Source organism: Acanthopagrus latus, chromosome 11 (genome assembly GCF_904848185.1).
Source record: "Acanthopagrus latus isolate v.2019 chromosome 11, fAcaLat1.1, whole genome shotgun sequence".
NCBI classification, from domain to species: Eukaryota; Metazoa; Chordata; class Actinopteri; order Spariformes; family Sparidae; genus Acanthopagrus; species Acanthopagrus latus.
Window position 1 is genome coordinate 20843270 of NC_051049.1, and position 22833 is coordinate 20866102.

The following is a 22833-nucleotide window of genomic DNA, read 5'->3' on the forward strand; positions in this document are numbered from 1 at the left end:
TCACTGGGGGCAAAATATGTCTCTTGAAAGTGATATGATGACTTGTCAGTCAGACAGCCAGGAAACAAACACTCAAATTTCTCATCTCTGTGGACACAGTTACAGTCTAACACGGACTAAAACTTACATTTGATATCTATTTAAAAAAAAAGAGAGGGAACAGAAAATGTTGTAGCTGTGACCCAGCACTTTTTTCCTCAGCAGCGTCATTATTTCAGGCGGGGGGTCTCAAGGAAGAAGGAAGGGTGTTAAATATTTGACATTACACACAAGGTAAGTTCTCTCATTTATTATGGTCCTTGTAAGATGCACATAAACATTATATTACGCATGGCATGCTTTGCCAGTTATAATACAAACAGTTAATGACCAGAGGAGTAGTTCTATACATGTCTTGATTCCCTAGAACTGACTGTTTAGCATCTGACACATTTGTAAACATTATCAAAGATCATCACAATGTAACATCTCAAAAGAGCATGAGAAAAACAAAATTTCTACAGCTTGTGTGCTTCTACGTCAACTAACCATATGCTACGAAAACAAATGTAACAGGATAGCTCAGAGAGTTCGACCAGACGTCTTCATAAAATGATCCATGCTTGTTTCTTTGCGTAATCTTTGAGTATTTCAACATTTTGGGAGATATGCTTGTGCGTGTTTTTTTGCACAAACAGTTGATTCTACTGTCACCCCTATCTATTGTAGCCAGCGGCTGGCTAGCTTAGCTTAGCTTAAAGACTGAAGACAAAAGGACACAGCCAGACTGGATGTCTCCAAAGTTTAGAAAATCTGCCTGTCAGCACCTCTAAAGCTCCTCACAGGTTTCATCTTGTTTTTATTGCTAACCATTTTCAGCTTTTGTACATTTGGACAAAGCTCGGCTAGCTGGTCCCTGTTAGCGGTCTTTATGCTGAGCTAATGAATGTAGCCTGAATTATATTATGGGAACCAGATACAAGGGCGCCACTCAGCCTTACTTTCAATTTTGCCTAGAGGCCGCTCACGGTATTGCAGGGAAAACTTCCCTCGCAGTCCAATAAGCATTTTTCCCAAAGAGCACCGTTATCAGACACTTCTGTAAAACTGCTGACAGCACATCTCAAACTGCAAACAAGACTAATGTATGGACTATTTCTGTTATACATTTTTGATCTATGAAGTTTTTATATTCTTACAACCTAGCTTGAGCCAAGCAAAGTGATTTAAAAAAAAAAGAAGAAACATGATGTCATCACAATGTAAAGTCTAACGGCAGAGCAGAAAACAACAGGCGGGGCCAGCAGGTGAAATTCTCCTTGCGTGCATTCGCTGGGCCGCATAACCAGCGAGCAAACCCGCAAGGCGAGCAATTCCTATTAGACTTAATAGGCGCCACTTTGCACTCGTTATCTACTTCTGGTTTTGGCTCAAAAAGTACGGACAGCTCACTCAACTTAAGACACAAGAGTGGTATTAAATAAATGAAAACAGAGTAAATGTTTTCCCCAAACACAAAGAGAATGCTGTTAAGGCACGGAAAACATGCAAAAACATACAAATGATCTTGCAGGGAACAAAAATAATAACCATATAGGCAAGTTGCAAAGGTTCACTGGTCGTGAATCCCTGCAGCAAGACCACAGAACACAAAACCTGAGCGTATAGGGCCGGAGGTGCTTCAGTGTAAAATTCCACTGTTCTGTGTGCAGCCTTTGGGCCCCTGCAGGTATAGGTGTAGTGTGTCAGATTCCAGGCTTCCACTGCTGCAGGTGTAGGTGTAGTGTGTAAAATTCCACTGAGTGCCGCTGAGAGCCACCGTTTTCAGCTGTGAGCAGGTCTTGTGATACGCCCAGCTTCCCCTCGCTCTGACCTACGCTCCACTCTGCTGTGCGGGGGCTGCTCGAGGAGTCCTGCTGCAAGTTGGGTTTGCAGGGGGTGGGGGGTGAAAAACAAACTTGTGGCTGTATCTTATATGGCAGCCTGAAAGAACATGGACAGGAAACTAAACACACCTTTATCCCAGTGGAGAGAGAGAAAGATAGAGAGAGGGGGAGAGCAGAACGTTACTATGGTATCAAGTTTTGTTTTTCCAACATGGTGGCTTTGATATGAGACACTCCCTCCAGGGGAGCAGGGAGTGCTCCTTCTCTGTAGGTGGAGAAACATCACTGAGATGTTTGAGGTATCCAGACGGGGCGCACTTGGCGTGTGTAGGAGTTGTCATTAAACAAAACCAATGGTTACAAGCTTCTCCTCCATGTTTTCGAACACGATTACATGTTTAGACGAGCTATCCGGTGAGTGAAAAAACACATTTTTTTGGATGCTCCGCAGTCGCGTGTTAAATATGGTTCAGAGTGCAGTACAGTCGAGGCTTCTCACAGTGCATTCACAGAGCTCCATGCAAAACTCAGTAACAGCATGGCTGCGGGGAAGGTGCAAATGCAGCTCTGTCTCTAGACCGCATGAGCTGGAGCCACAAGGTTTCCGCATGAAGCGTGAATGTGGCAACCGGAGGAGAAACGCAGAAAAGTGACATTTCTTTCAAATGTGAACAACCAAGAGAGAGCGCACGTTAAGAGTCTCAGTTACTATCAGGAGCAAAAAAGAAAAAAAAAAAAAAACGCTCACAAACAACCTCCTGTTGTTTTGCAACAGAGCCGAAGGTTGCTGTATCGATCCAGTCACGCTGCAGTGTTTCATAGGTGTGGCAGGGAAAGGCGGACGTCAGGTGTTTGTGGTCAACAGTTTTTCCCAGCAGCCACATCCTGCTCATGAAACCAGATGGAGATTCTCTATCCATTGTATGTGAATGCAATTATAATGCTTCTACAAGTAACCGTGAAGGTTCGTTACACAACTTAAAGTATGGTTAAAAAAATACAGAAAAGGGATCGACACGGTAGCATTTTCCAAAAAGAAAATGATTTACTTTCAGACAAAATCTACAAAATAATCTGCTTTATCAATAGTCTTAGATCAGGCTACTGGGTATCCTTTCCCAAATGATTCCAGGGTTTTACTCGAGGATCTCTATTGAGAAACTTCCTTTTCGGGATCTCACTGAGGGAGAAGGGCTGGGAGAGGCACGAGGGATTCTCCTTCCTGGCCACGATGCACTCTTTGATGGCTTCTTTGATCACCTAGAGGGAAAAAATACAGGGGATTAAATCCTAAGCCCCAGACTGTATTGTGTCATCAATGTGGTGCAGCGATGAGTAGCTCCGTCAGTTTCACAGCATTTAAGTTTCTTCACTTTTTTTTGCTGCTTTATTGCTGGAGCAAGTTTTATCTATGACAGAAATGCATTTATCACCATTGGAGAATAAAACACAGTTTCTAGATTTAGAGCAGCAGGCTTAGACATGGTTACTGCCCATGGCTTCTTCTGACCATCCAACTTGACCAACAGGCCCACCGGAGGGAGGAAGCGAGTTGGGTTAAGAGGCATGCAAACCCAGGGTTAGGTTTATGATGGACTAACGGGTCTCTAACCAAGCGACGTGAAATCAGAGAGTGATGTGTGAGCGTTGTTACAGAGACCTCTTCACCTCAACATCCAGGATTCAGGTTCAAGCTGTTGACATTTGGATGTTTGATTGGATTCACACCTTTGTTTTTCAGTCATGTTTCTTCCAACATCACTTTATTTAAAAAAAAAAAAAAAAGTCTTTAAAAAAAATGTAAAGAAAAGGAGGATCTTTAATCTCGCTCTGAGTTTTGATCCTCTTTCATTTGATATATTTATATTTTATCATTACTGTTGCTATCGTTACTAAAGTGGTGGACTGTCTGACATCCCGATACCGAGTGATACCACTTTAAATATAAAACAGAGCAGGATGCCAAAACTCGCTGGAAGTCTTGTGCAGAGGAGTGTACCGAATTAACACTAAATGAATCACTTTGGTGTCGCTGGGAAGATTTCTTTCACATATCAATGCAACTTGATGGATGTGACATCAAGCTGGAATGTGTATTTTCAACTTGTTAGTGCTTCTGCCAAAACGTTTCAGAGAATTATACAGAAAGTATAAATCTGTCTCGCCCAAATGACCTACCTGGTAATCAAAGAAGTTGCATAACAATTAAATCCTTTCTCAGTAGGGAAGTGACTCAGATACAGTGAGTGAAAGTCAGTAGGACCTCTCATAGTAACACACCTACTGTAAGCTAGACAGGACTTGCATTTTCCGGTCTTAGTCGGGCCTTTGGGATTTGGAATGTTTGATGTTGCCCAATAATCTGATATATGTGTAGTGACCACACAGAATGAATCAAGATTAAAAATGAATGACTGGAGGCGTTAAGGGAAACCACTTCACAAGTTCTGAGTCACTTTTTAACCCCTTCATCTGTTTTACAAACTGCAACTTACATCACTACTGTTTCCTGTTGTTTGAGGTAAGCAGCCTTATCTACATACACTTTGCATCCTGTAGACAAATCAGAGGGGCAGAACTGACCTCCAGGTTGTTGAGTGTGTTGAACTCCATCAGGTCGTGGAGTCTGGTGAAGGCCTCGTTGGAGTATTGGAAGTTAAAAGTGGAGAATGGTGACTCTGGGTCATCAAAGATGTCAAAATCAGCCAACTCTTTCTCTTTCTCGGTCTCTCGAGGAACACCTGTTAAGAAATAAAACAAGCAACCCAATAAGTTAACTCTACAGGGATGAAAACAGAGTTGATATTAGAGACAAAAGAGTAAGATAAATGTTGAGTTGATCTCATTAAGAGCAGCTCAAGGCCTATGTATCAGGTTTTTTGGAGACTTCACGTCATGTTATATGCAGCTAGAGTTTCCCTGTCTGTGAGTTTTTCCAATTTCTATTTTTTTTCCAGGTCCATGGATAAGTATCGAAGTTCACTCGTGACCTAGGAAACAATCCAAAAAAATGGTTTGGATTTAATTGATAGATGAGATTGTTTTGTGAAGGTAAGTTTTATTCCTTACCGGTTTGGCTTTTAAGCCAATATAAATGGTGAGTTAGCTTTGTTTTTGTACTATATGGTACAGTATATTTCTGCTTTTCTACTCAAACTTTAAGTAGTTCCTTTAAACGTTCCTCTGTATTAATACGTGGACTATTTCTGATGTCAAAAATGTAGTTTCCTGTATAGCTGAGGGGCCACATGCAGGGAGAAGTATGGAAAATGCAAGCATATAGTAGGGAAACAACAGGAAGTCCATTTATGGTATCATTTCCTCCTGATGTCTTTTGGTTTGAGTGCAAAAAGCTAATGTAACATCCATAAACAGACTGCGGAAGCATGTGGGATGATGATCTACTGAATGTAAAGAGGCAGGGGCAGAGATGTACATAAGCGGTGTGAGTATGTCTTTGTATGGCTCATGATATATGGCCTGTTTACATACAGAGCTCTCCCACTGGAACGAGAGATTCCCTATCAGCACCTGGCTCCTGAAGGAACCATAATTCACCCGAGCGGGTCATAAAACACTGAACACACTGTGGTCCACGTCTGCACACACTCACACTCAGTGAACTGCCGGCACGCTCTTAGTCAGACACACCATTCCCACCATGAGACCACAGTGACCCCGAGCAGAATTTTTTATTTTACTGGGGTCACTCGGATGAGGGGCCCAACTTCATGCTTAACGGAAAAAACTGTCTGCTGACTGAATACGGTTGAATTCCAGTGAGCAATTTCGAGGAAGAGGGGCCTCATGCACCCGGACGGTAAACCAGCATTATTAGAATAATAAGATAAATAGCCTTGGCATATTTTCCTTCTCAGACATGCTGTGGAACTCTAAACATATGCACATACTTACCAGGTGCCTTGAATGTCCTGAAGTTGATGTTAACCAGGACAAAGTGGATGACGGTCGGGCAGTTCTTTTCGCCTTTTTTTGGTTTGAAGATGTAGCATTCCTTCAGGCCCTCGCGGTCAAAGACTTTGGGGTCGATCTTGGGGAATGGGAGCTTGTTCATTCGAGCCCACTTTTCTGCCAACAGAAGTTCCTGCGGCACACATTCACAAATGAGGAAACATTAGCTCATGGTTCCCTGCTAATACGGGTCATTTTTCACAGTTTATCACTGTAAAAAGAGTCAGAAGCTGACCTTGAATGGCGGGCTGGAGTCGCTGGGTCGTGCAGAGAAGTCAAAGGAGATGATGAGGTCGACGCCTCGCTGCTGCCGCAGGATGAGAGGGTAGGGGAGGTTGTAGGTCAGGCCGCTGTCCACTATGTGGATCTTCTTGCTCTTCACGTCCAGAGGCTCGTAAATACGATCAAACTCGTCTGGATCTGAGAAAATAACACTGCATGAAATATATGATGCAAGAACATAATCTAGACATTTCCTTTGTCGGCTCCTAAGTCTTTGTTCCACATGACCCGACCTGACACTTTTAACTGGCAAGTGACTCACCTACAGTACATGTTCAGTGGAAGCAGGGCTGGGTATTTCGGTATTTGAAAATTGTTCGAACCGCACCTTTCATATCAGTAAACAAAAAGCCCGCCCAACAGAAAATACTCTCTCTCTCTCGTTTTCTCTCTCAGATGCATTAATACACACAAAACGTTTTCACGATCATCGACGTCCTCGTTCTCAAAGGCAGTGGAGACTCCTTCACTGACGCTAGCTATCTCTTGGCTAGCAACGTTAGCTGTAACGTTAGGTTTCTGAGTGCAGCTTTCCGATCTGACGTAAAAAAAAAAAAAGCCTGAAGGTATAAAGCCCTTGTCAGTTTCATCTTTTTCTGCTCCTGTACTGGCATCTCGATACATGTGCAGGTCATGTGGCTCAGTGAATCAGTACCAGTGAATCTCTCTGCCCAGGGAGCACTTTTGATATTTCGACATTGAGTACAAGTATTGAGAGTATTTTGGCTCTAAATCTCAGTTGCTTATATAATTATAAATATGATTTTTGTGGCTCTCCATGGGCACCCCTTGGGGCCGCGGCACAAAAAGCTTTCCTCCTTTTACCCGAGTGGCCCAGCTAGTCCACCTATCGTATTCTGCAGTCTGAGAATCAAAACTGCAATGTGTAAACATATTGTCCTGTGCTATTTTTCATTTCCTTTACTGATGCCAAAATCAATTCCAGAAGCAATGAGTTCTGACAATCATTTGTCCATCTTACCAGTGACGGCGTCCACCTCCTCATCAGGTGTGGTGGCCTGGCACGTGACCTCACTGACTGGTGAGAATGGCATGTTGGTGTTCAGGTTCAGGCCCAGCATGAAATTATGAACCTGGGAACAAAGTGCGATTGATTATGGACAGAAAAAAAAATGCACACTGTTATGAATTTGAATATAGGAAAAGTGCAATGAGAATGCAGCTGGAGCACATGCAGGGTTTCTGTGCAATTTCACGGTTTTGTGTGAATGAACATATTCAGGCACCTTCCCGGCTCGGCCCTCTCTTGTGTTGAATAAAGCGGAGTCGCTGAAGAGCGACGTGAACATTCGCTGAACCCAGCTAGCCTGAGCCGTGCGATGGTACTCGTCCTCGGCCTCCTGGTTCTCTGTCCCACCTGAGCATCAGGATAACGACAGAGAAAAATATCGTCAAATTGTGTGTAACAAAAAAATTTAACTGTGGCTCAGGAAACAGTCTTCGTCTGTCAGAAACCTGGGAGAATTTGCAACTAAAATGCAAATTAATCAACTGAAGCTACTTAAAAGCCAAAAAATTCAAAGCAAAAAACATGTAGATGACAAAAATCCCAGCACACAAAACATTCAAAAGGTTTATTGTATATTAATAATTGTATTCCTTCAGATGGTTTTCTGTTCCTACATATTATCAAAAGATTTAAACTATTTTAGAGTCATGGAAAGACAGCAAGGGCAATTATTGTCTCATTTTTTGGCTGTAACTGCAACTTTCCTGTTTTTTTTTCCCCCACAGCTAATCCAGCATCATTTCCAGCAGCAGCTGGCAGCTGTTTTCAGTGAAAAGCCAGATGTTTCCCTCAGTGGTTGGTGGTGACCAAAAAGACAGTGAATACTGGACTTACATTGACTCCAAATTAATGATAATGTTCTCTGTAACTACTGGATGCATGAAAAGGCAACTGCTTGCCAACAAAATCACCCTAACAACATAAAAGGTAACAATATGTAAATTTTTCCATGGATGAAAATATCTTTGTTATGGCCTCTGTGTAAATAAGCATTCAAACTTATGATAAAAGTGTGTCACTCATCTTACCAAGCCACTCCTCTTCCTTCCTCTCATCCTCTTTCTATTTATAATTTGCCATTATTTCACTTCCAGCTAAAGCTCACACATGCAAAGACTTACTTTACTTCCTAAAACTCCGCTTGTACATCATAATCACAAATTCTAAGCAGAATCATTAAACCAGAGGGGTTCAAAGTGAAAGCTGAGTTCATCAGCACTCTTTCAGTAGCCACTATGGCTGTTCTGTAGTTACTGAGTCATGCTAGCAGATGCCAACGGAAACATTAGCAAGAGAATTAAACAAAAAAAAAAAAAAAAAAGTGTGAAGGCGTTAACTTACTCTCACACCTAACACTGTGTCAAAATGTTTACCGACAACTTTCTAAGTCACACATCTGTATTGCACCATAGCAAATGCATTCATACCGCACAATGTGGTGTCTGCTTTCACCTCGTGTGAATCATGCATATCCTCGCTCACCTTTGCGTGGCTCCTCGTCATTGTCCAGGCTGTCCTCTCCGACGATGTGCTGTGGTTTGATCTGCTCTGTAAGACACAACGCAGCTTCACTCATCAGGTTACCGTTTAAAAAAGCACGAATATTAAACCCATTTATCAATGCTGGGACACAATGCTTTGTGAAGCTATGTGACATTATCGAATTCGCCGCCTATTGTTTATCTTCGAGAGCAATGCAATGTAACTGACAAACTAATGCATTCTTCAACTGGGTGGAGATGTTCTCTGAACTTTCTGACAACCAAAGCATTGTCAGAGTGTGTCTGATTGTTTTAAAGGTCACCCTAAACAAATGCGTTCAACCAAAGACAAACATTCGATGAGCTGTCAGGATAGTCATAAAAAAGCTGATACCTTTCCCATCACTGTGGTAACATCACACACACACACACACACACACACACACACACACACACACACACACACACACACACACTGAACAGAGGTAATGTTGAGTTGTTTATTTTTATTTTCATTAGAAGGGTGTTCCATTATAGTTTATCAGGAAATCACCACAGACCATAGACAATGGTATTATTGTTATGCCATGTATTGTCACATGTACTGTTAGGATGATTTTTCGGACATTTGAAATTAATTTTCTTCCGTGGAATAATCTAATTATATACATGTGTTTGTATTAACATAAATGCAGGTACATTTATTACCCCAAACGTATTAAAAAGTCTGCGACATTGTGAATTATTTTGATTTTCAATTCTTTTTATTGATCGACAACTGGCAAAAGACTGAAAGTTAATCACTTGGGGGTAAAAATATAATCAAATTGTCTATTTGGCAGCTGTCAGGTAGCTTTCAGTCATATCACATGATTTTCATCAGCAGCTCAGAAATGAACTCTCAACCTCAAATCTGACCAAACAGAGATGTCCAGACCTTAGAGCTGTAATATGTGAGATATATGCAGTAAAGTGTCTTAAACCACGAGACCTTTCTTGTATACTTTGTTGAGTTGGTTCCAACAATGCTCAGACCGTGGGGGACTCCTGTGAGTTTATCAAGGTAATCGTGTGTTTCATCTGGTTGCCTGACACCATAACTTGCAGGTAAACACAGGAAACGCCTGATGATACGTCAGAGAGCCGAGACGGATGCCAGCGAACATGACTAAAAGTATCGTAATCAAAAATTCTTGTGTCAAGTCCAATGTGTTTTCATTTGGCAATGCGCAACAAAGGCGACACTACTGTAACTCCCAGTTTCCACACTGCTTCAAGACGTCATCAAACTACATCTTCTGTTCTTTAATGGAAGCTGCAAAAGTGAAATAGTGTGTATTTAATTTTTGCTCAAAAAAAATTGAGCATCTGAGCTAACTCCATCTGCCCATAAAGATCTTGTGATATAATGGAAAGCAACCCAACAGCCTCTAAATGAACCTTGCGGCGACATTTTTCATCAATCAAACAAAACACACTGTCGAAAGAGAAGCAGAGAAAGATTACCTAACTCCTCCTCCATGGTGCTGCCACCAACTGTGTCTTTGACTCCCAGCACTCTGTTGAACAGAATGGAGAAGGCGCTGCCCCACACACCTGACACAGTAGAAAAATCCTGTTAGAGGCCTCACTCACGGTAAATGGTCAGACTGTTGTGGTGAGTGTCGTAGAGGAGAAACGTTTTTCCTCACCCATCAGAAAATGAAGGGGGTTTTCCTCGTACTTCTTGACAGCCGTACCCATGAAGAACTTGCTTCCAAACAAGTCAGGCGTCATGAAGGTGCCGTACTTCGCCATTCCAATTTCGTACGGGCTGAACTCCACCCAGTCTGCGGGTGGAAACCTCAATGTTAATTTTCACAAGGAATATAACACGTCTTTGGAACCAGTGTTGCCACTACAGTCACCAAGTGCACTGACCACACTGCTCACTGTGTGGTCAGTGTGTATTTGTGCACTAGATCACGATTTACCACCGATAAACACAGTTATTGCAATAAAATGAAAGAAATGATCAAATCACATTTTAAAAACAGAGGCACTGAATATAAAAAATGTTTCCTTTTGGCAGCCTTGGAGAAGATGACTACTCTCACTTCAATAACCTGGGCAAAGTGTTCCCTCATGCCCCAAAAAAACATTACTGTTGATTTTTTTTAGCATGAGCTATTTGCAATGTAAAGATATAGTGGAGAAATGGCATTCTCCTCCTCACTGCCCTGTGTTGTAATCTAAGCTTCTGTGCTCTATGTTTTGGTAGCGATAGCATGGTATCATGTCGGTGCATGTAAGTCCCTCTCTCTCCTCCAAACATTGGTTTACAATATGGTGCCCTGGTAAGAAACGTTCTCATATTACAGCTGAACATTTGGAGCAAGAAATAGACTGTGTGGTACTCGATTTATATTCAGTCGACACTCTCTGATTTTACAGTTTTATTTAAGTCTTGTGAACAGTGTGTGGTCAGTTGCCTTGTGTGTATGTATTTGTTTTAGTATTTGTTTTAGTCTGAGATGCTGGTGCTCTAGAAGTGCGCTATCTAGTGGCAGTGTCTGCTTTATTTCTCAAAAAAAAAATCTGAAAAAAGACTTCTGGATTGAATTTAGAAAACCAACAAACGAACCAGAATTAGTCATCTGAAATAAAGGGCCCACAAGGGGTTATTCCAGCCCTGTCTACATTTTCTCTCTGTGTCTTTCAATATCACTAGCACTATTTTCTTGGGATTCATGGGCTTATGTCTGATCACACACAGTTCAAAACTTGATGTTTTGTCATTCTTTCAACATAAAATTGAGCAACTTCCACTGCAGTCAATGGAGCTAAATTTACTGACCTCCCAGCGCACGAGGCTTGACATCAGACTGGGACTAAACACAGCCTCTGAGAGCAACAGGTGCCAGTTTGAAGAGAGGGGATGGAGTAAGGAGGTGCTCCACAGAGGCTACAATTTTTCTGCTCAGTAAGGATATTATTATATACATTTTGTGACTTTATTTTGTTCACTTGATAGACTTAGAAGTGAACTTATGGTTATTACATCTCCCAGTTGAAACTAAAGGGGGCTATTAAACTATCGCCTCTTGCAGTACAAAATGGCATTAAGAGACAGCGTGGGACAGGGCTAGCTAATTAGCGTGCCAACTACAGTGGACAAAAATATCTTTAAGTACCACACAGGAACAAATTAAGCGTGAATTGTCATCCAATGAATGAGAATATGAAGATTTCATTGTGATTGCAGCTCAAAGCTAAAACATGCTCAGTCATTCTCCTACTCATTGTTTTAAGAAGAGCTCCAGAGAGTTCCTCAAGAGGACATCATGTAATATGAGCGTTTTCGTCACTGAAGCCAACACATAGTGTATACTCACTGATATGTTATGGAGACTTTTTTTGGTTCCTTTTTTGTATTTTTTATTGCAATGTCTGTTCCACTGAAGCGTTGTGTACAGTTTCTATGCTGGCTTCATCAACCATGAGGAAGTACACACAACACGGAACAAACCCAGAGTCTATCATGCCTTTGTGCACCCTTCTCAGTTCCTTGATGTGTCACTTGGCCGTCATTAGGTTGCACAGCCGATGCGTAGCGACACCAACACTACGTGGTTGCAGAGCAGTATTATAAAGACATGAGTAACGACTGGTTATTTTGCATTTAGTCAAACTTATCTGATCATTTCTAGTTATTCATTACACATGCAAATTAGATCTCGGAGGGACGTGGCGTAGAGGGAAGACATCATTTGACATGAGGATACACACACAAGACACACAACATATCTACCTGCAAACATGAGCTCTGAAACATCTGGCTTGACGTGCAGACACGTGAAGAGGGGAAGGGGACTCTGAGCCTGGTTTATTTTCTCCTGGATGCTGCTTAGCTTGATGTCCATCCTCTGGTAGAGGGAAACACAGTCTGTGAATCATTTACACTCGCACTCCGCAGGCACTGGAGGCAGCAATTCATCAAATCATGCGTGTCATGGTTACGTGGAATTTTGAGAAAGAAAGTAAGGAGAGAAATAGCGCACACAATGAAAAAAGCTGACGGGGATGTCAAAAGTTCAAAAAAAGAAAAGAGGAAATGAAACATGAACTCTCGGGAAAAAGGAGGTCAGACCACACATGACACAGTGGTGAGTAAAAATGAGACAGAGAAATAAGGAATCCCATCTGCATTAAAACAAAGCCCAGCTGTCAGGAGGCTCTTACCGCAGGTATAAGCGTCTCTCCTATGAGCATACCGAAGATATCGGTAAAGGTAACAGGCTGTCCTGTGGCCTTTTTGGTCCAGAGGGCCTGGATGTAGTTGGTGATGTGTTGGGGGAGCAACAGCCTCAGCGGGTTACTGCTCACTCTGTTCATCAGCTCCTTGTTGATGTCCTTTGGGCCTTTATTTGGAAAGTCTGGGTGAGAGTAGAGACTGGACATGTACCTACATTGATAAAGAGAAAAAAAAACAATGTGATATGTTGTCAGAACATTAAATACATGCTAAAAAAGTCACTCGGGGTTGTGCCATGTTTATATAGGGGGTACTTTACTTGTAAGGAAGTTAAATCCATTCAGTCATTCCGTAAAAATGAAGATGGCGACTGAAATAAACCAGAGGTGCTCGCTGGATGCTTCATACCAGCAGAGGAAAGCAGAAATGTTTGCCAGAGAGGGGAGGCGGCAACACTAAGGTTCAGTCGGAAAGAAAGAAAGGACCAGAGAAACAAAGAGGAAAGATAAAAAGTGTCTTTTGGAAGGAACGGGTCAGTGAAAGAGAAGGTGTAGAAAGAGAGGAGAGAACAAAAAATAAAAGCTGACCAAGTGGATCCAGAGAGGCCGGCGATGTATGTGGCACAATCCAGGACCCCAGACTCAAACAGGGCTTTCATCACACCCGAGAAGCCGACCATGGCACGGAAACCACCTCCTGAGCCCGCTATGGCAATCACTGGCACCTGTAATGCCCAAACCAAAGAGTCATGCTGTGAAGAAGACGGAGGCGGCAGAGGCATCTTTAATCTTATAATTATATACTACACAGCTTAGAGTATGAATCTTGCATTCATTCTTTCAGGTTGAGTAACTTCCCTCCTGTGCCTCCATCCAGTAAGGGTGCCATGCCAGTTGCATCACGCCTTTGAAACATTTTTAACTTGAGCCTTCGGATTTTCAACTATTTCAAAATTCTCATTGTGACACATCGCTTCCTTTCTGCAGAGAAACAGACCCTGCGGTGGGGTCATAGTCACTTCTGACTACCCTGATAAAATCCCACGAAAAATCTTCCTGGAGCGGGAGCCGAGGGCCGCTGTAGCGCAGTCACAGGCAGAAGCTGGTTATCTCATTCCTCTGGAGCTTCCGGTACAAGTCAGACATGAGCGGGTCTGGCTGTAGAAGACAGCCAACCCCAGTGCCATCAAGCCAAAACCACAGTGGCAAGGAAAATAAAAACTTCGCTGAGCTCAGAGCGGAGAGCTTTTTTGGGGGGGCTTACTGAACAGTTTGCTTCCCAGTGTGAGAAATGTCAAAGTGTTATTAGGAGCTGAGCGCGCAACGTGTGAAAAATGCATGACGGCTCTGAATTTAGCGAGGCAGCAAGTCTCAGTTGAGTTACAGTACGGAAAGATCTCAAAGATTTGCATTTGTTTCCTTCTTCGCAAGTAAATGTTACATATCATAAGAGTGAATCTGTATTAGAATGAGAGATGCCACAGTGCGCACACATGTCACACCCATCATTCCTATATGCGTGTTCAATGTTGAGAGGCTCCAGCAAGATTGGCCAGCTACCTTATGTGCATCGTATTATTATATGAGTGTAAAATATGTATTGCATCGGTATTTGGCGTCTAGACTCTGACTGAATTGCTCCCCACAAGAAAATGCCAAGCTTGGCACAGTGCGGAGCGAGGATAGATCCTATTAACTTTTTCTACTTTGAAGAATGTCAGCAGGCGGCTGTTGGGGTGGAGGTGAGGCTTTTGAAAAGCTGAACATGACAAAGGAGCGGTGTAGCTTGTAATCCTAAAACTTGTAAATCGGTTAACATTGTTGCACATCTGGTTCCTTCAGCTGAAAGTTTACGAGGTCTTTAAGTTGATTATTGGTTATATGCCTGGTCTGTGGTCACCACAGGCTTTAAAAGATGATTACACGTTTTGTTCTGCGCCATTAAATGCATCATTTAATGTCACCCAATTGAATAGTAAAGTTTACGTGTCTTTCTACAGAGGTTGTCATGGACATTTCATGTCGCCATGCAAAACACAGAGACTCACCTACCCACTTGTCCGTTTTTACAATTACGTCGTGAGACATTTATGTCATGCAACCGCAGTGTAGTCAGTTAATAGCCATGGGTTAGCTTTTTACTTCTAGTGATTTGATCTCTGCTTCGAGTGGTGTGCATCTGTGAATATTATTTTGCTGAACAAAATATGTAGGCTAATTATCATAAACTTGTGTTTGCCACAATTGCTAATTTGCTAGCGTACAAAAATACGTCCGCGCTAAACAACTTTATATTGACAGCAGCATGGGCGAGCTGCGAGCTAGCAGGCTAGCAGGCTAGCAGTAAAAGTGTAAACAGAGCACCGACAGCCTGCGCTCAGTGTCATAGCTACATAATGTAGCTGGCATAAAGACTGGAATCAGGAGGAAACAGGTGGCCCAGTTATGTTTGATGGTAACAGACAATCTTTGTGCAACAGACATTAGCAAATACCATAATGTCTGCTGGTTGCAGTCCATCTGTGTGGACTTTGTTTTTGTACTTTAAACAAATCAGAGATAACATGTTCATTAGGGAATTGTAGAACCATTAGGTGCTTTATAAAGCTAACGGCTGCTGGTTGTAGCTTTGCTTCATTTAAAAATGAACATAAAAATGTTGTTTTTGTTAAAGATAAATAAGACATAAAATGTTTACAGAGAGCTTTAGATATGTAGGTCAACCCAAATGTTTTGACATAGCCAAATAAGCTGTTTCCAGTATTCATGCTAACCATAGCATCAGGCTAAATTTATAGCTTTAACCTTTAGTTTTGCATTTGATGAACACATATCACATAGCAGCAAGCAACTCTTAGCAAGAAGCAAAGAAGCATATTTAGATAGCATCTGACTCTTCCTCTATCAAAAAACTGAAAATTCATGCTGAAACTTTAATGTTTAATCCATTTTTAGCTTTCCTGTCAGCCCACAGTAGACACAGGAAAGACAAAAAAAAAAAAACATTAAATACTACAGCCCTTTATGATGTGAGGTAAAAGTCACACAAACTGTGTGCTTGATGAAACTATCACTTCTTGGTGCACATGAATGAATGAGTGTAAGCAGTTTCAGCTCTGTTCCCACCTCGTCAGGAGAGCTGGGGAGGAAACGAGGCTTCTCCATGTCGAGCAGCTTCTTGATGCCCAGCATCACTCTCTCCCTGCGGGTCTGTCTGAACTGCTTCTCCTTGTCACACAGAGCCAGGCTGAACCGCAGGTCCAGCTTGGTACTGAAAGAAACGTATGATGGAAATAAAGTTTAGTAAGACAAATTTATCGTGGGAAGGCACACCATAACTCTTGTTTTATGTTCCTGCTGAAACGCAGATAGAAGATATGGTCTTCCTGTGTAAATAACACTGTCGAAACTTTTCTGTAGGTCAGATAAGATCAGCCTCGGGGTGGCCTGACGTGAAACACACCAGCACAGACCCACAGTCATTGACTCTCACCATTTTACTCACTATTTCTAGTAACCCTTCAGGCATGCGTGGGATTTCTAAATCCCCCCACTTACCCCTATACAGTGAGCTCATGGGAATTATGACGCACTATAACCTCATATTATCTTACACAAGTATCCTCTTATTACTGAGTCAGAAACTTGATCTAAATATAAGTCTCCAGGTAAATTCCTGAGTATTCTTAAACCTGCTACACACATACAGTACGCACAGTCATTTATATATAATTAGTATTACTTAAAACCAAAATTTAATGTAAAACTAATGAGTTTTTGACTCTGATGGGGATACATACCAGATCTCCAGCGACATCTCTAAGTATACTTTGGTTGCCTGTCAAAACAATGATATTTGTCCAGTAAAGAAGGAGCTGATTTAATGGGCAAACACATAGTGTCACAAACAAAATCAATAATGTATAAAATAACATGTATGGAGGATAGTAATGGTTACTTAAAACTTTTTTCAATTTCCAAATATTTCGATGTAGAAAAAATGGAATCAATCGTTTTACACTTGTTTAAAACTTCATCACTTAATTCATCTGTTCATCTTTAACCACCAAAACTCTCCAGCTCTTGTTTTCGCACACTCTCATCTCCATACACACACATTATATTCTGGATTCATCAAATCTATAAACATATTTACTGGATTGTAATAATATGACATGTCATTTGCATATTTTCTTGCAATTGTTCTTCATATTTTTCAGTTTCCTTTGTGGAACCTCGAATTGCAAAGAATATCCTGTCGGTGCTTAGCATGTGCAAGATGATTTTTTAATGATGAAACTACCAAAGACCCTGCTGGGTTTGAATGTCTCACCTTGCCAATGAGGAAAGACTCCATCTTCGTCTGGCCTACTCTGAGCTTGGTGATGTCATAGGACGCAGTTCCAAGTGTCTCATCCATCACGTAATTGGCGTCCATTAATGTTAACTGAGTGGAGTAAACATGAGCAGCTGAATGATTAAAACAGTTCAAGATGTGTTTAAGGTCAGCTATCGACCCGTCATCAAGATGTTCTACAATGATGAATGTTAACGCAATTTTGAAAAAACAGTCTGATCATAGTTTCTGTGATGATACTGTGATATAAAGGTCTAACCTCCAGGACGTTCTGTTGGTTGGGGTCTAATATGAAGCTGAAGGTCTCGTTCCATTTTGGGTTGATGTTGTTGTCTATGTGCTTGGTCCTTTTTCTGCTCTCTGGGGCAGTTGGGATGAACAGCTCCACGTATGGATCCGGGGTGTCCACTGCACACGCACATTCAACAGTGTTACTGATTAGCAGGAATCCCGCAGTATCCCCCTGCTCATGTTTTTGTAAAAAGTTCATGTTGTTTTAAAATTATACTGACGGGCATTTTCTCCACATTCAAACAACACAGTTGATTCAGTTCTACATACAGTACATGCAACATGGTAATTAATTATGTTAAAGTCACATGAATAGGGACAAAAAAGAGGATATATTTAGACTCACACAGGTCACCCAGCGCTCCCTTGGTGACACTCTCAGCTCGAACCACTGTCACGGTGAACTTGTGAGAAAATTGCTGTTCCACCTGTAGCACAACATTCACAAAGCTCGGTTTGGCTTCCTCATCTTGCGTGGGAAAATCAGTCCCACCACAGCGATAACAGAGATTACAAACACAAATCACAAGGGTATCTAGACAATAACCCATGACGCATGACAAATGTGGGTATGAGAATATCTTGACTTTTGGCAGGTCTACATTAAACTGTTGTCCCGAGTTTCAGCAAAACTTATGATTTAAAGTGTCATTTTGTTGTATGGATCAAGTACCAATAAAATACAGATCCCGCTGGGACTTAAATGTAGGTGAAGTGGGACAACCGTATACTTTATAATAGCATCATTTCTGTTTGGGAAACTGGTAACTGCCATGATGAAATATCAATATCAGTGTTTTTTTCCCTTCTACATACCTATTCCAATGCATGAACTTCGCATATCAGCCGATAATAAGTACTGATCCAATATCAGCGCATTAAAACCTTTAATATCTCATTTTGTGGAAGTTGTTACTGTTACTGGTACATTTCAAGATTTGTTCTCCATCTCTTTTAGGTTCCTGACCTAAAACTAAATCATTCTAGCATTGGTGAGAGTACTTGTCATCGTTTTGAAAACATAATCTATAATCTATATGTATTTTTCAGTAGCTGTTTTGAGAATGCTTTGGGGGATATTCTCAAATTTTCTTTCTGAACCCCCACAGCTTTGGTGGCAAATCATCGCTGCATAAAATAACACATTATATCATCACAACACACACACACACCTTGTTCCTGATACTGTACCCTGCAAGATAACCAGCCTTTGCAAAAGAACAGTCATTATTTATTTCTTCTCTCCTCTAAAAATGTTTCTCCCTTGCATCCTGTAGTCTTGTTTTCTGCAACGATACCTACACTTAAGTACCAGTAGGAATCTTGGTGAGTATGTTATTGATACCTGGTTGATACGATGAAATTACACTGTAAATCGCAGGCTTTATTTTAAAGTGTGACCAAATATTGTTAAGAGTTTTCACTATTGTCTCCACTGTCGGAAGTTAAAATAGGGGCGTATTTAAAGGCAAACAGTGTTGCCTTTGTCCTTCGTAGATATCCATCACTGAACCCACATGTTGGAATAAGAACAGAAGATGGTTTGCATTTTTTCTTTTTTGACATCTGGTAGTACTCACTGTAGTTTTGAGGTGTGACCATTCATGAGAGACACAAGTACCTGGTTTGTAACCTACTTTTGATTTAAACTTAGAATTCAGCGATCACATAGATTATCTCATGGAAATCTCTAGCTGCCTGAAACCTGCTGCAGTGGTAATGGAAAGAGCTGTGCTGTTGCTGCGATATCTGCGTCAGTTGTTTGTTTTTTTGCTTTGGAGCAATAGCAGTCAAATTTATACTATTGTACTGTTGAGTCACCAGTAAACCAAGGCACGCAATGGAACAATTTGCACCATAATTAAATCAATTACAATCTTTGTTTAAGCTTGACCCCATTTTACTGCACCTTCAGGACATCAAACCAATACTCACGATTATATTGTTAGCCATTTTGTGTTGTCAGCTGAGTTTTTCTCAGGAAAGCAGTTATCAAGACAGGACTCAGGAGGACATCTCAGTCAAGAACTGGAGCGTAGAAGCCTGAAAGATGGAACAAAAAAGGTGTCATCAGTGCAAATTAAGGAGTACCGCTTTAACAGACTATTAAAACACACTATTGGAGGGTAATTCCAACAAATGTACACAATAAAGTGTGTTTACAGGTCCTGGGGAGTGCTACTGCATATGTAGCAAAAGGGGCCATTTGTGGCTCCAGAGGACACTGCATGTAATCTGACAAATTGCCTCTAGCGATGTCACTCAGTGGAATGCATGGAATAAAAAGAGATATTCCTGTAAGGTTCAATTTGTTGTTTTGAAACTGTCAGTAATGAGTTCAAAAGTGTTACCTAAGTACAATGCTTGACCTGTGGACTGCATTGACATTACCCACAATGCAACTGAGTGACATCATCGGAATCAAATAATCAGATTACACGATGCATGAAAAGTCTCCTTTAATAATTACTGTAACTTCTTGAGTTAGGATGAAGCTACCTCTTCTAAAAGGCACAGCTCAGCTATTAGAGACACCTTTTGCATCAAGGGGAAGTGTGGTGAGACACAAGCCCATGACAGGAGGACAGGGCCTGTAGCAGCCTTTCATGTGTGCGCAGGTGTGAGCGCACCTCATACATGTGAAAGCGAAAGATGACAGTAAGAAGGAGATGCGTCTCTCATGTTGAATGCGGCTGATTTGACTCAGCAACGATGGTGTGTTTGCAGAAGAGGCGGTATTTTTAGCAACATTGAGGCTTCTGGTGAACACACACATATGCTGATAAGACATTTGCATGCAGAGAGAAACAGCGTGTGTGTGTGTGTGTGTGTGTGTGTGTGTGTGTGTGTGTGTGTGTGTGTGTGTGTGTGTGTGTGTGTGTGTGTGTATGTGTGTGCTGGTGAAAGCACATCAAGGTCAGCGAGTCTTTTCTCAGCTGTTCACCAAAGCGTATCATTACTGAGGGGACTGGGCGCACGTAGGGAGTCCGTGCGTTCACAGGACTGGTCACGTAGTTTGGATCAGTGGTCCAATTTTGTTTTCTTTTTTTTGTTGTTGTTGAAAATGCCAGTTCACTCTGCCCTTGTTCTGCAGCGCACAAAGAGTGCATGCACGAAGGCTGTGTGTGTGTGTGTGTGTGTGTGTGTGTGTGTGTGTGTGTGTGTGTGTGTGTGTGTGTGTGTGTGTGTGTGCCAACACAACCCAGAGGCTTCCACATTTTCATACTAGGGACGCGACATGTGGAAGAGACACACGTTATGCAAATTGTGCTGGATAATTGTAGGTTTTTAGAGTCAGTAACTCTCCTGTAAAAGTGATGTCCTGCCTGAGACTCTAAAGTTAAACTATGCCACCGTGAATCACCGGTTTTCCTAAAAGAGACGGGTCATTACAGTCTCCGGAATCTAGGCTTCATTCAGCACTTGCTACAGGGCCAGTATAAACAGGTTTTGCCTGATTCTTATTCGCTGTTCGGAACAAGGTCAGATCTGACGAGGCCTGATGGTGTGAGATTACAACAGTCAATGACAGATAATTGTTAATGCTTCAGATAATGTCAGGCAACAGAGTCTGTAGTGTAAGATCTGAGTGTGCAGTTATGTAAACGCAGAACACGACACATTGTTCGCCTTGTTCCAAAACACGAAATCGGATCATTATTCATGAGCGTGAAGACTCCACTCTCGTACACAACAAAACCCGCTCTCTTCGCTCTGACTCGTCGCGTTTTTCGTTAAATTCGGGCTTTTGGCGATTGGATTAAGAATGCGTTATTGTTCTCTAGGAGCTGGCAACAGCGCGTTTTCAGTTTCCTTATATTCTGAGCTGCGTAAAGTGTTCACGAAGACGCCAAGCCACTGGCACCGAACTAACTCTACAAACTGCTCTCCCCCCCTTTTTTTGCAAGAAGCACGCAACACTATTGCTTGTAAAGAAAGGAGAATGGAAACATACCTCAGTCGGAAAGCGCAATCAACTCACAAATCCTGAAAAACGTGTCATGCTGATCGAATATATCTTTTCCACCACCGCAGGACTGGAGCTGGAGGAGGTGCTTGTCGGCTGATGTGCAGTACGCGCTCGCGGCAGTGAGGAGGATCGCAGAGTTCAAGCTGAGTGGGAAAGTCTTACAAACACAAACTACACGGAGACGCCAAAAATAACTTTAAATATTAGTTTTAAATCCACGGCAGACGGGAAAGAGTTACGCAAAACTCCGGACGAGAGTCATAGTTTTTAACTCAGCGGGAGAACGCGCGGCCGACGACTCCCCCCTCCACCTCACCTCTCCAAATGTGCTCCAGTGCGCAACAGAGTCCGACAGGCGGGAGTAAAGAGCGTGGCTCTGGGTCGAAAGACAGCATGTTGGACAAAGATTCACCTTTAGGTCTGATCTGCTGGTCATCCTGCCTAAAGTCTTTATTGATTAGGAGGCTCTCTGGGGTTTGACTGGGTTCATTCAGTGAGGAGTCTCTTGCCTTTGAACGCCTTTTAAGTAATAATTCACACAAACATGACATTTTAATAATATTCATCTTACCACATCTCTCGAAAAGAAACTGCATTAGCAGGTGATTAATCATGAATAAAATAAATCAAACATGTTAAATGCCTCTTCATGTTTATATGGATATGTATACAGGTGACATATTATATACATATTATATTATGTATGTCATGAATACAGATACATATTATACAGGCGGCAGTTCTCTGTCGTCAAATTAAATTATAGCCTACAATTATCTTGAACGACGGTCGTCATTTTGTGGAAATAGAGTCTGTAAAATCAAAGCATTGAGCGGACATTCATTTGAAATTGGCCGATTTCCACAGCAGCCTACCTGAGAGACATGCAATAATGTGAATTAATGCTTCAAAACGTGCCTGTTTCACGGAGAGACAAATCTGACTGGGAAAGTTTTCCAGACTCTTTGTGATGAACTGATTTAAATGATCTCGACTGAAAGAAGGGAGAGGAGGAGGGGACCAGGGAAGATTTCAAACTGCCAGAAAATAGCCGTTTGACATCACATAACCATAATCCAACTAAAAAAAATACTAAAAAAAAAAAAAAAATTGATTGTGAAAGAAAAGTTTTTTCCTCGAAGTGGGCCGTTACTAAATCGATTATCTTGGTTCGGCTGTACTCATAAGACAGTATCGCCTCTGCAACTGGAAGCGATGACGTCAGTTCTGCCAGCAATATAAAAGTGCTCCGTTGGCAGGTTCCGACGTTCAAACGCCCTCAGCGCTTCAGAGCGACACACTGCGGAGGAGAGAGAACGGAAGCACAGGACGGTCCGACAAAGTCTTTGGAG

General features: G+C 41.8%; 1 protein-coding gene across 1 annotated transcript; it reads right to left on the reverse strand.

The window, feature by feature from the left end:
* Positions 1-273: 273 nt before the first annotated feature.
* pla2g4ab (phospholipase A2, group IVAb (cytosolic, calcium-dependent)) lies at positions 274-22243 on the reverse strand. Its single transcript, XM_037114886.1, has 19 exons — positions 21467-22243; positions 19447-19554; positions 17858-17939; positions 17480-17628; positions 17197-17310; positions 16664-16701; positions 15990-16134; positions 13452-13588; positions 12852-13074; positions 12421-12535; positions 10322-10459; positions 10137-10226; positions 8632-8697; positions 7367-7497; positions 7102-7213; positions 6073-6257; positions 5781-5970; positions 4449-4606; positions 274-3125 (listed from the first exon to the last, which is right to left on the reverse strand). Exons 2-19 carry the CDS (start codon positions 19462-19464, stop codon positions 2967-2969), a joined length of 2250 nt encoding a protein of 749 aa, XP_036970781.1. The 5' UTR covers positions 19465-19554; positions 21467-22243; the 3' UTR covers positions 274-2966.
* Between the last annotated feature and the right edge of the window lie 590 nt (positions 22244-22833).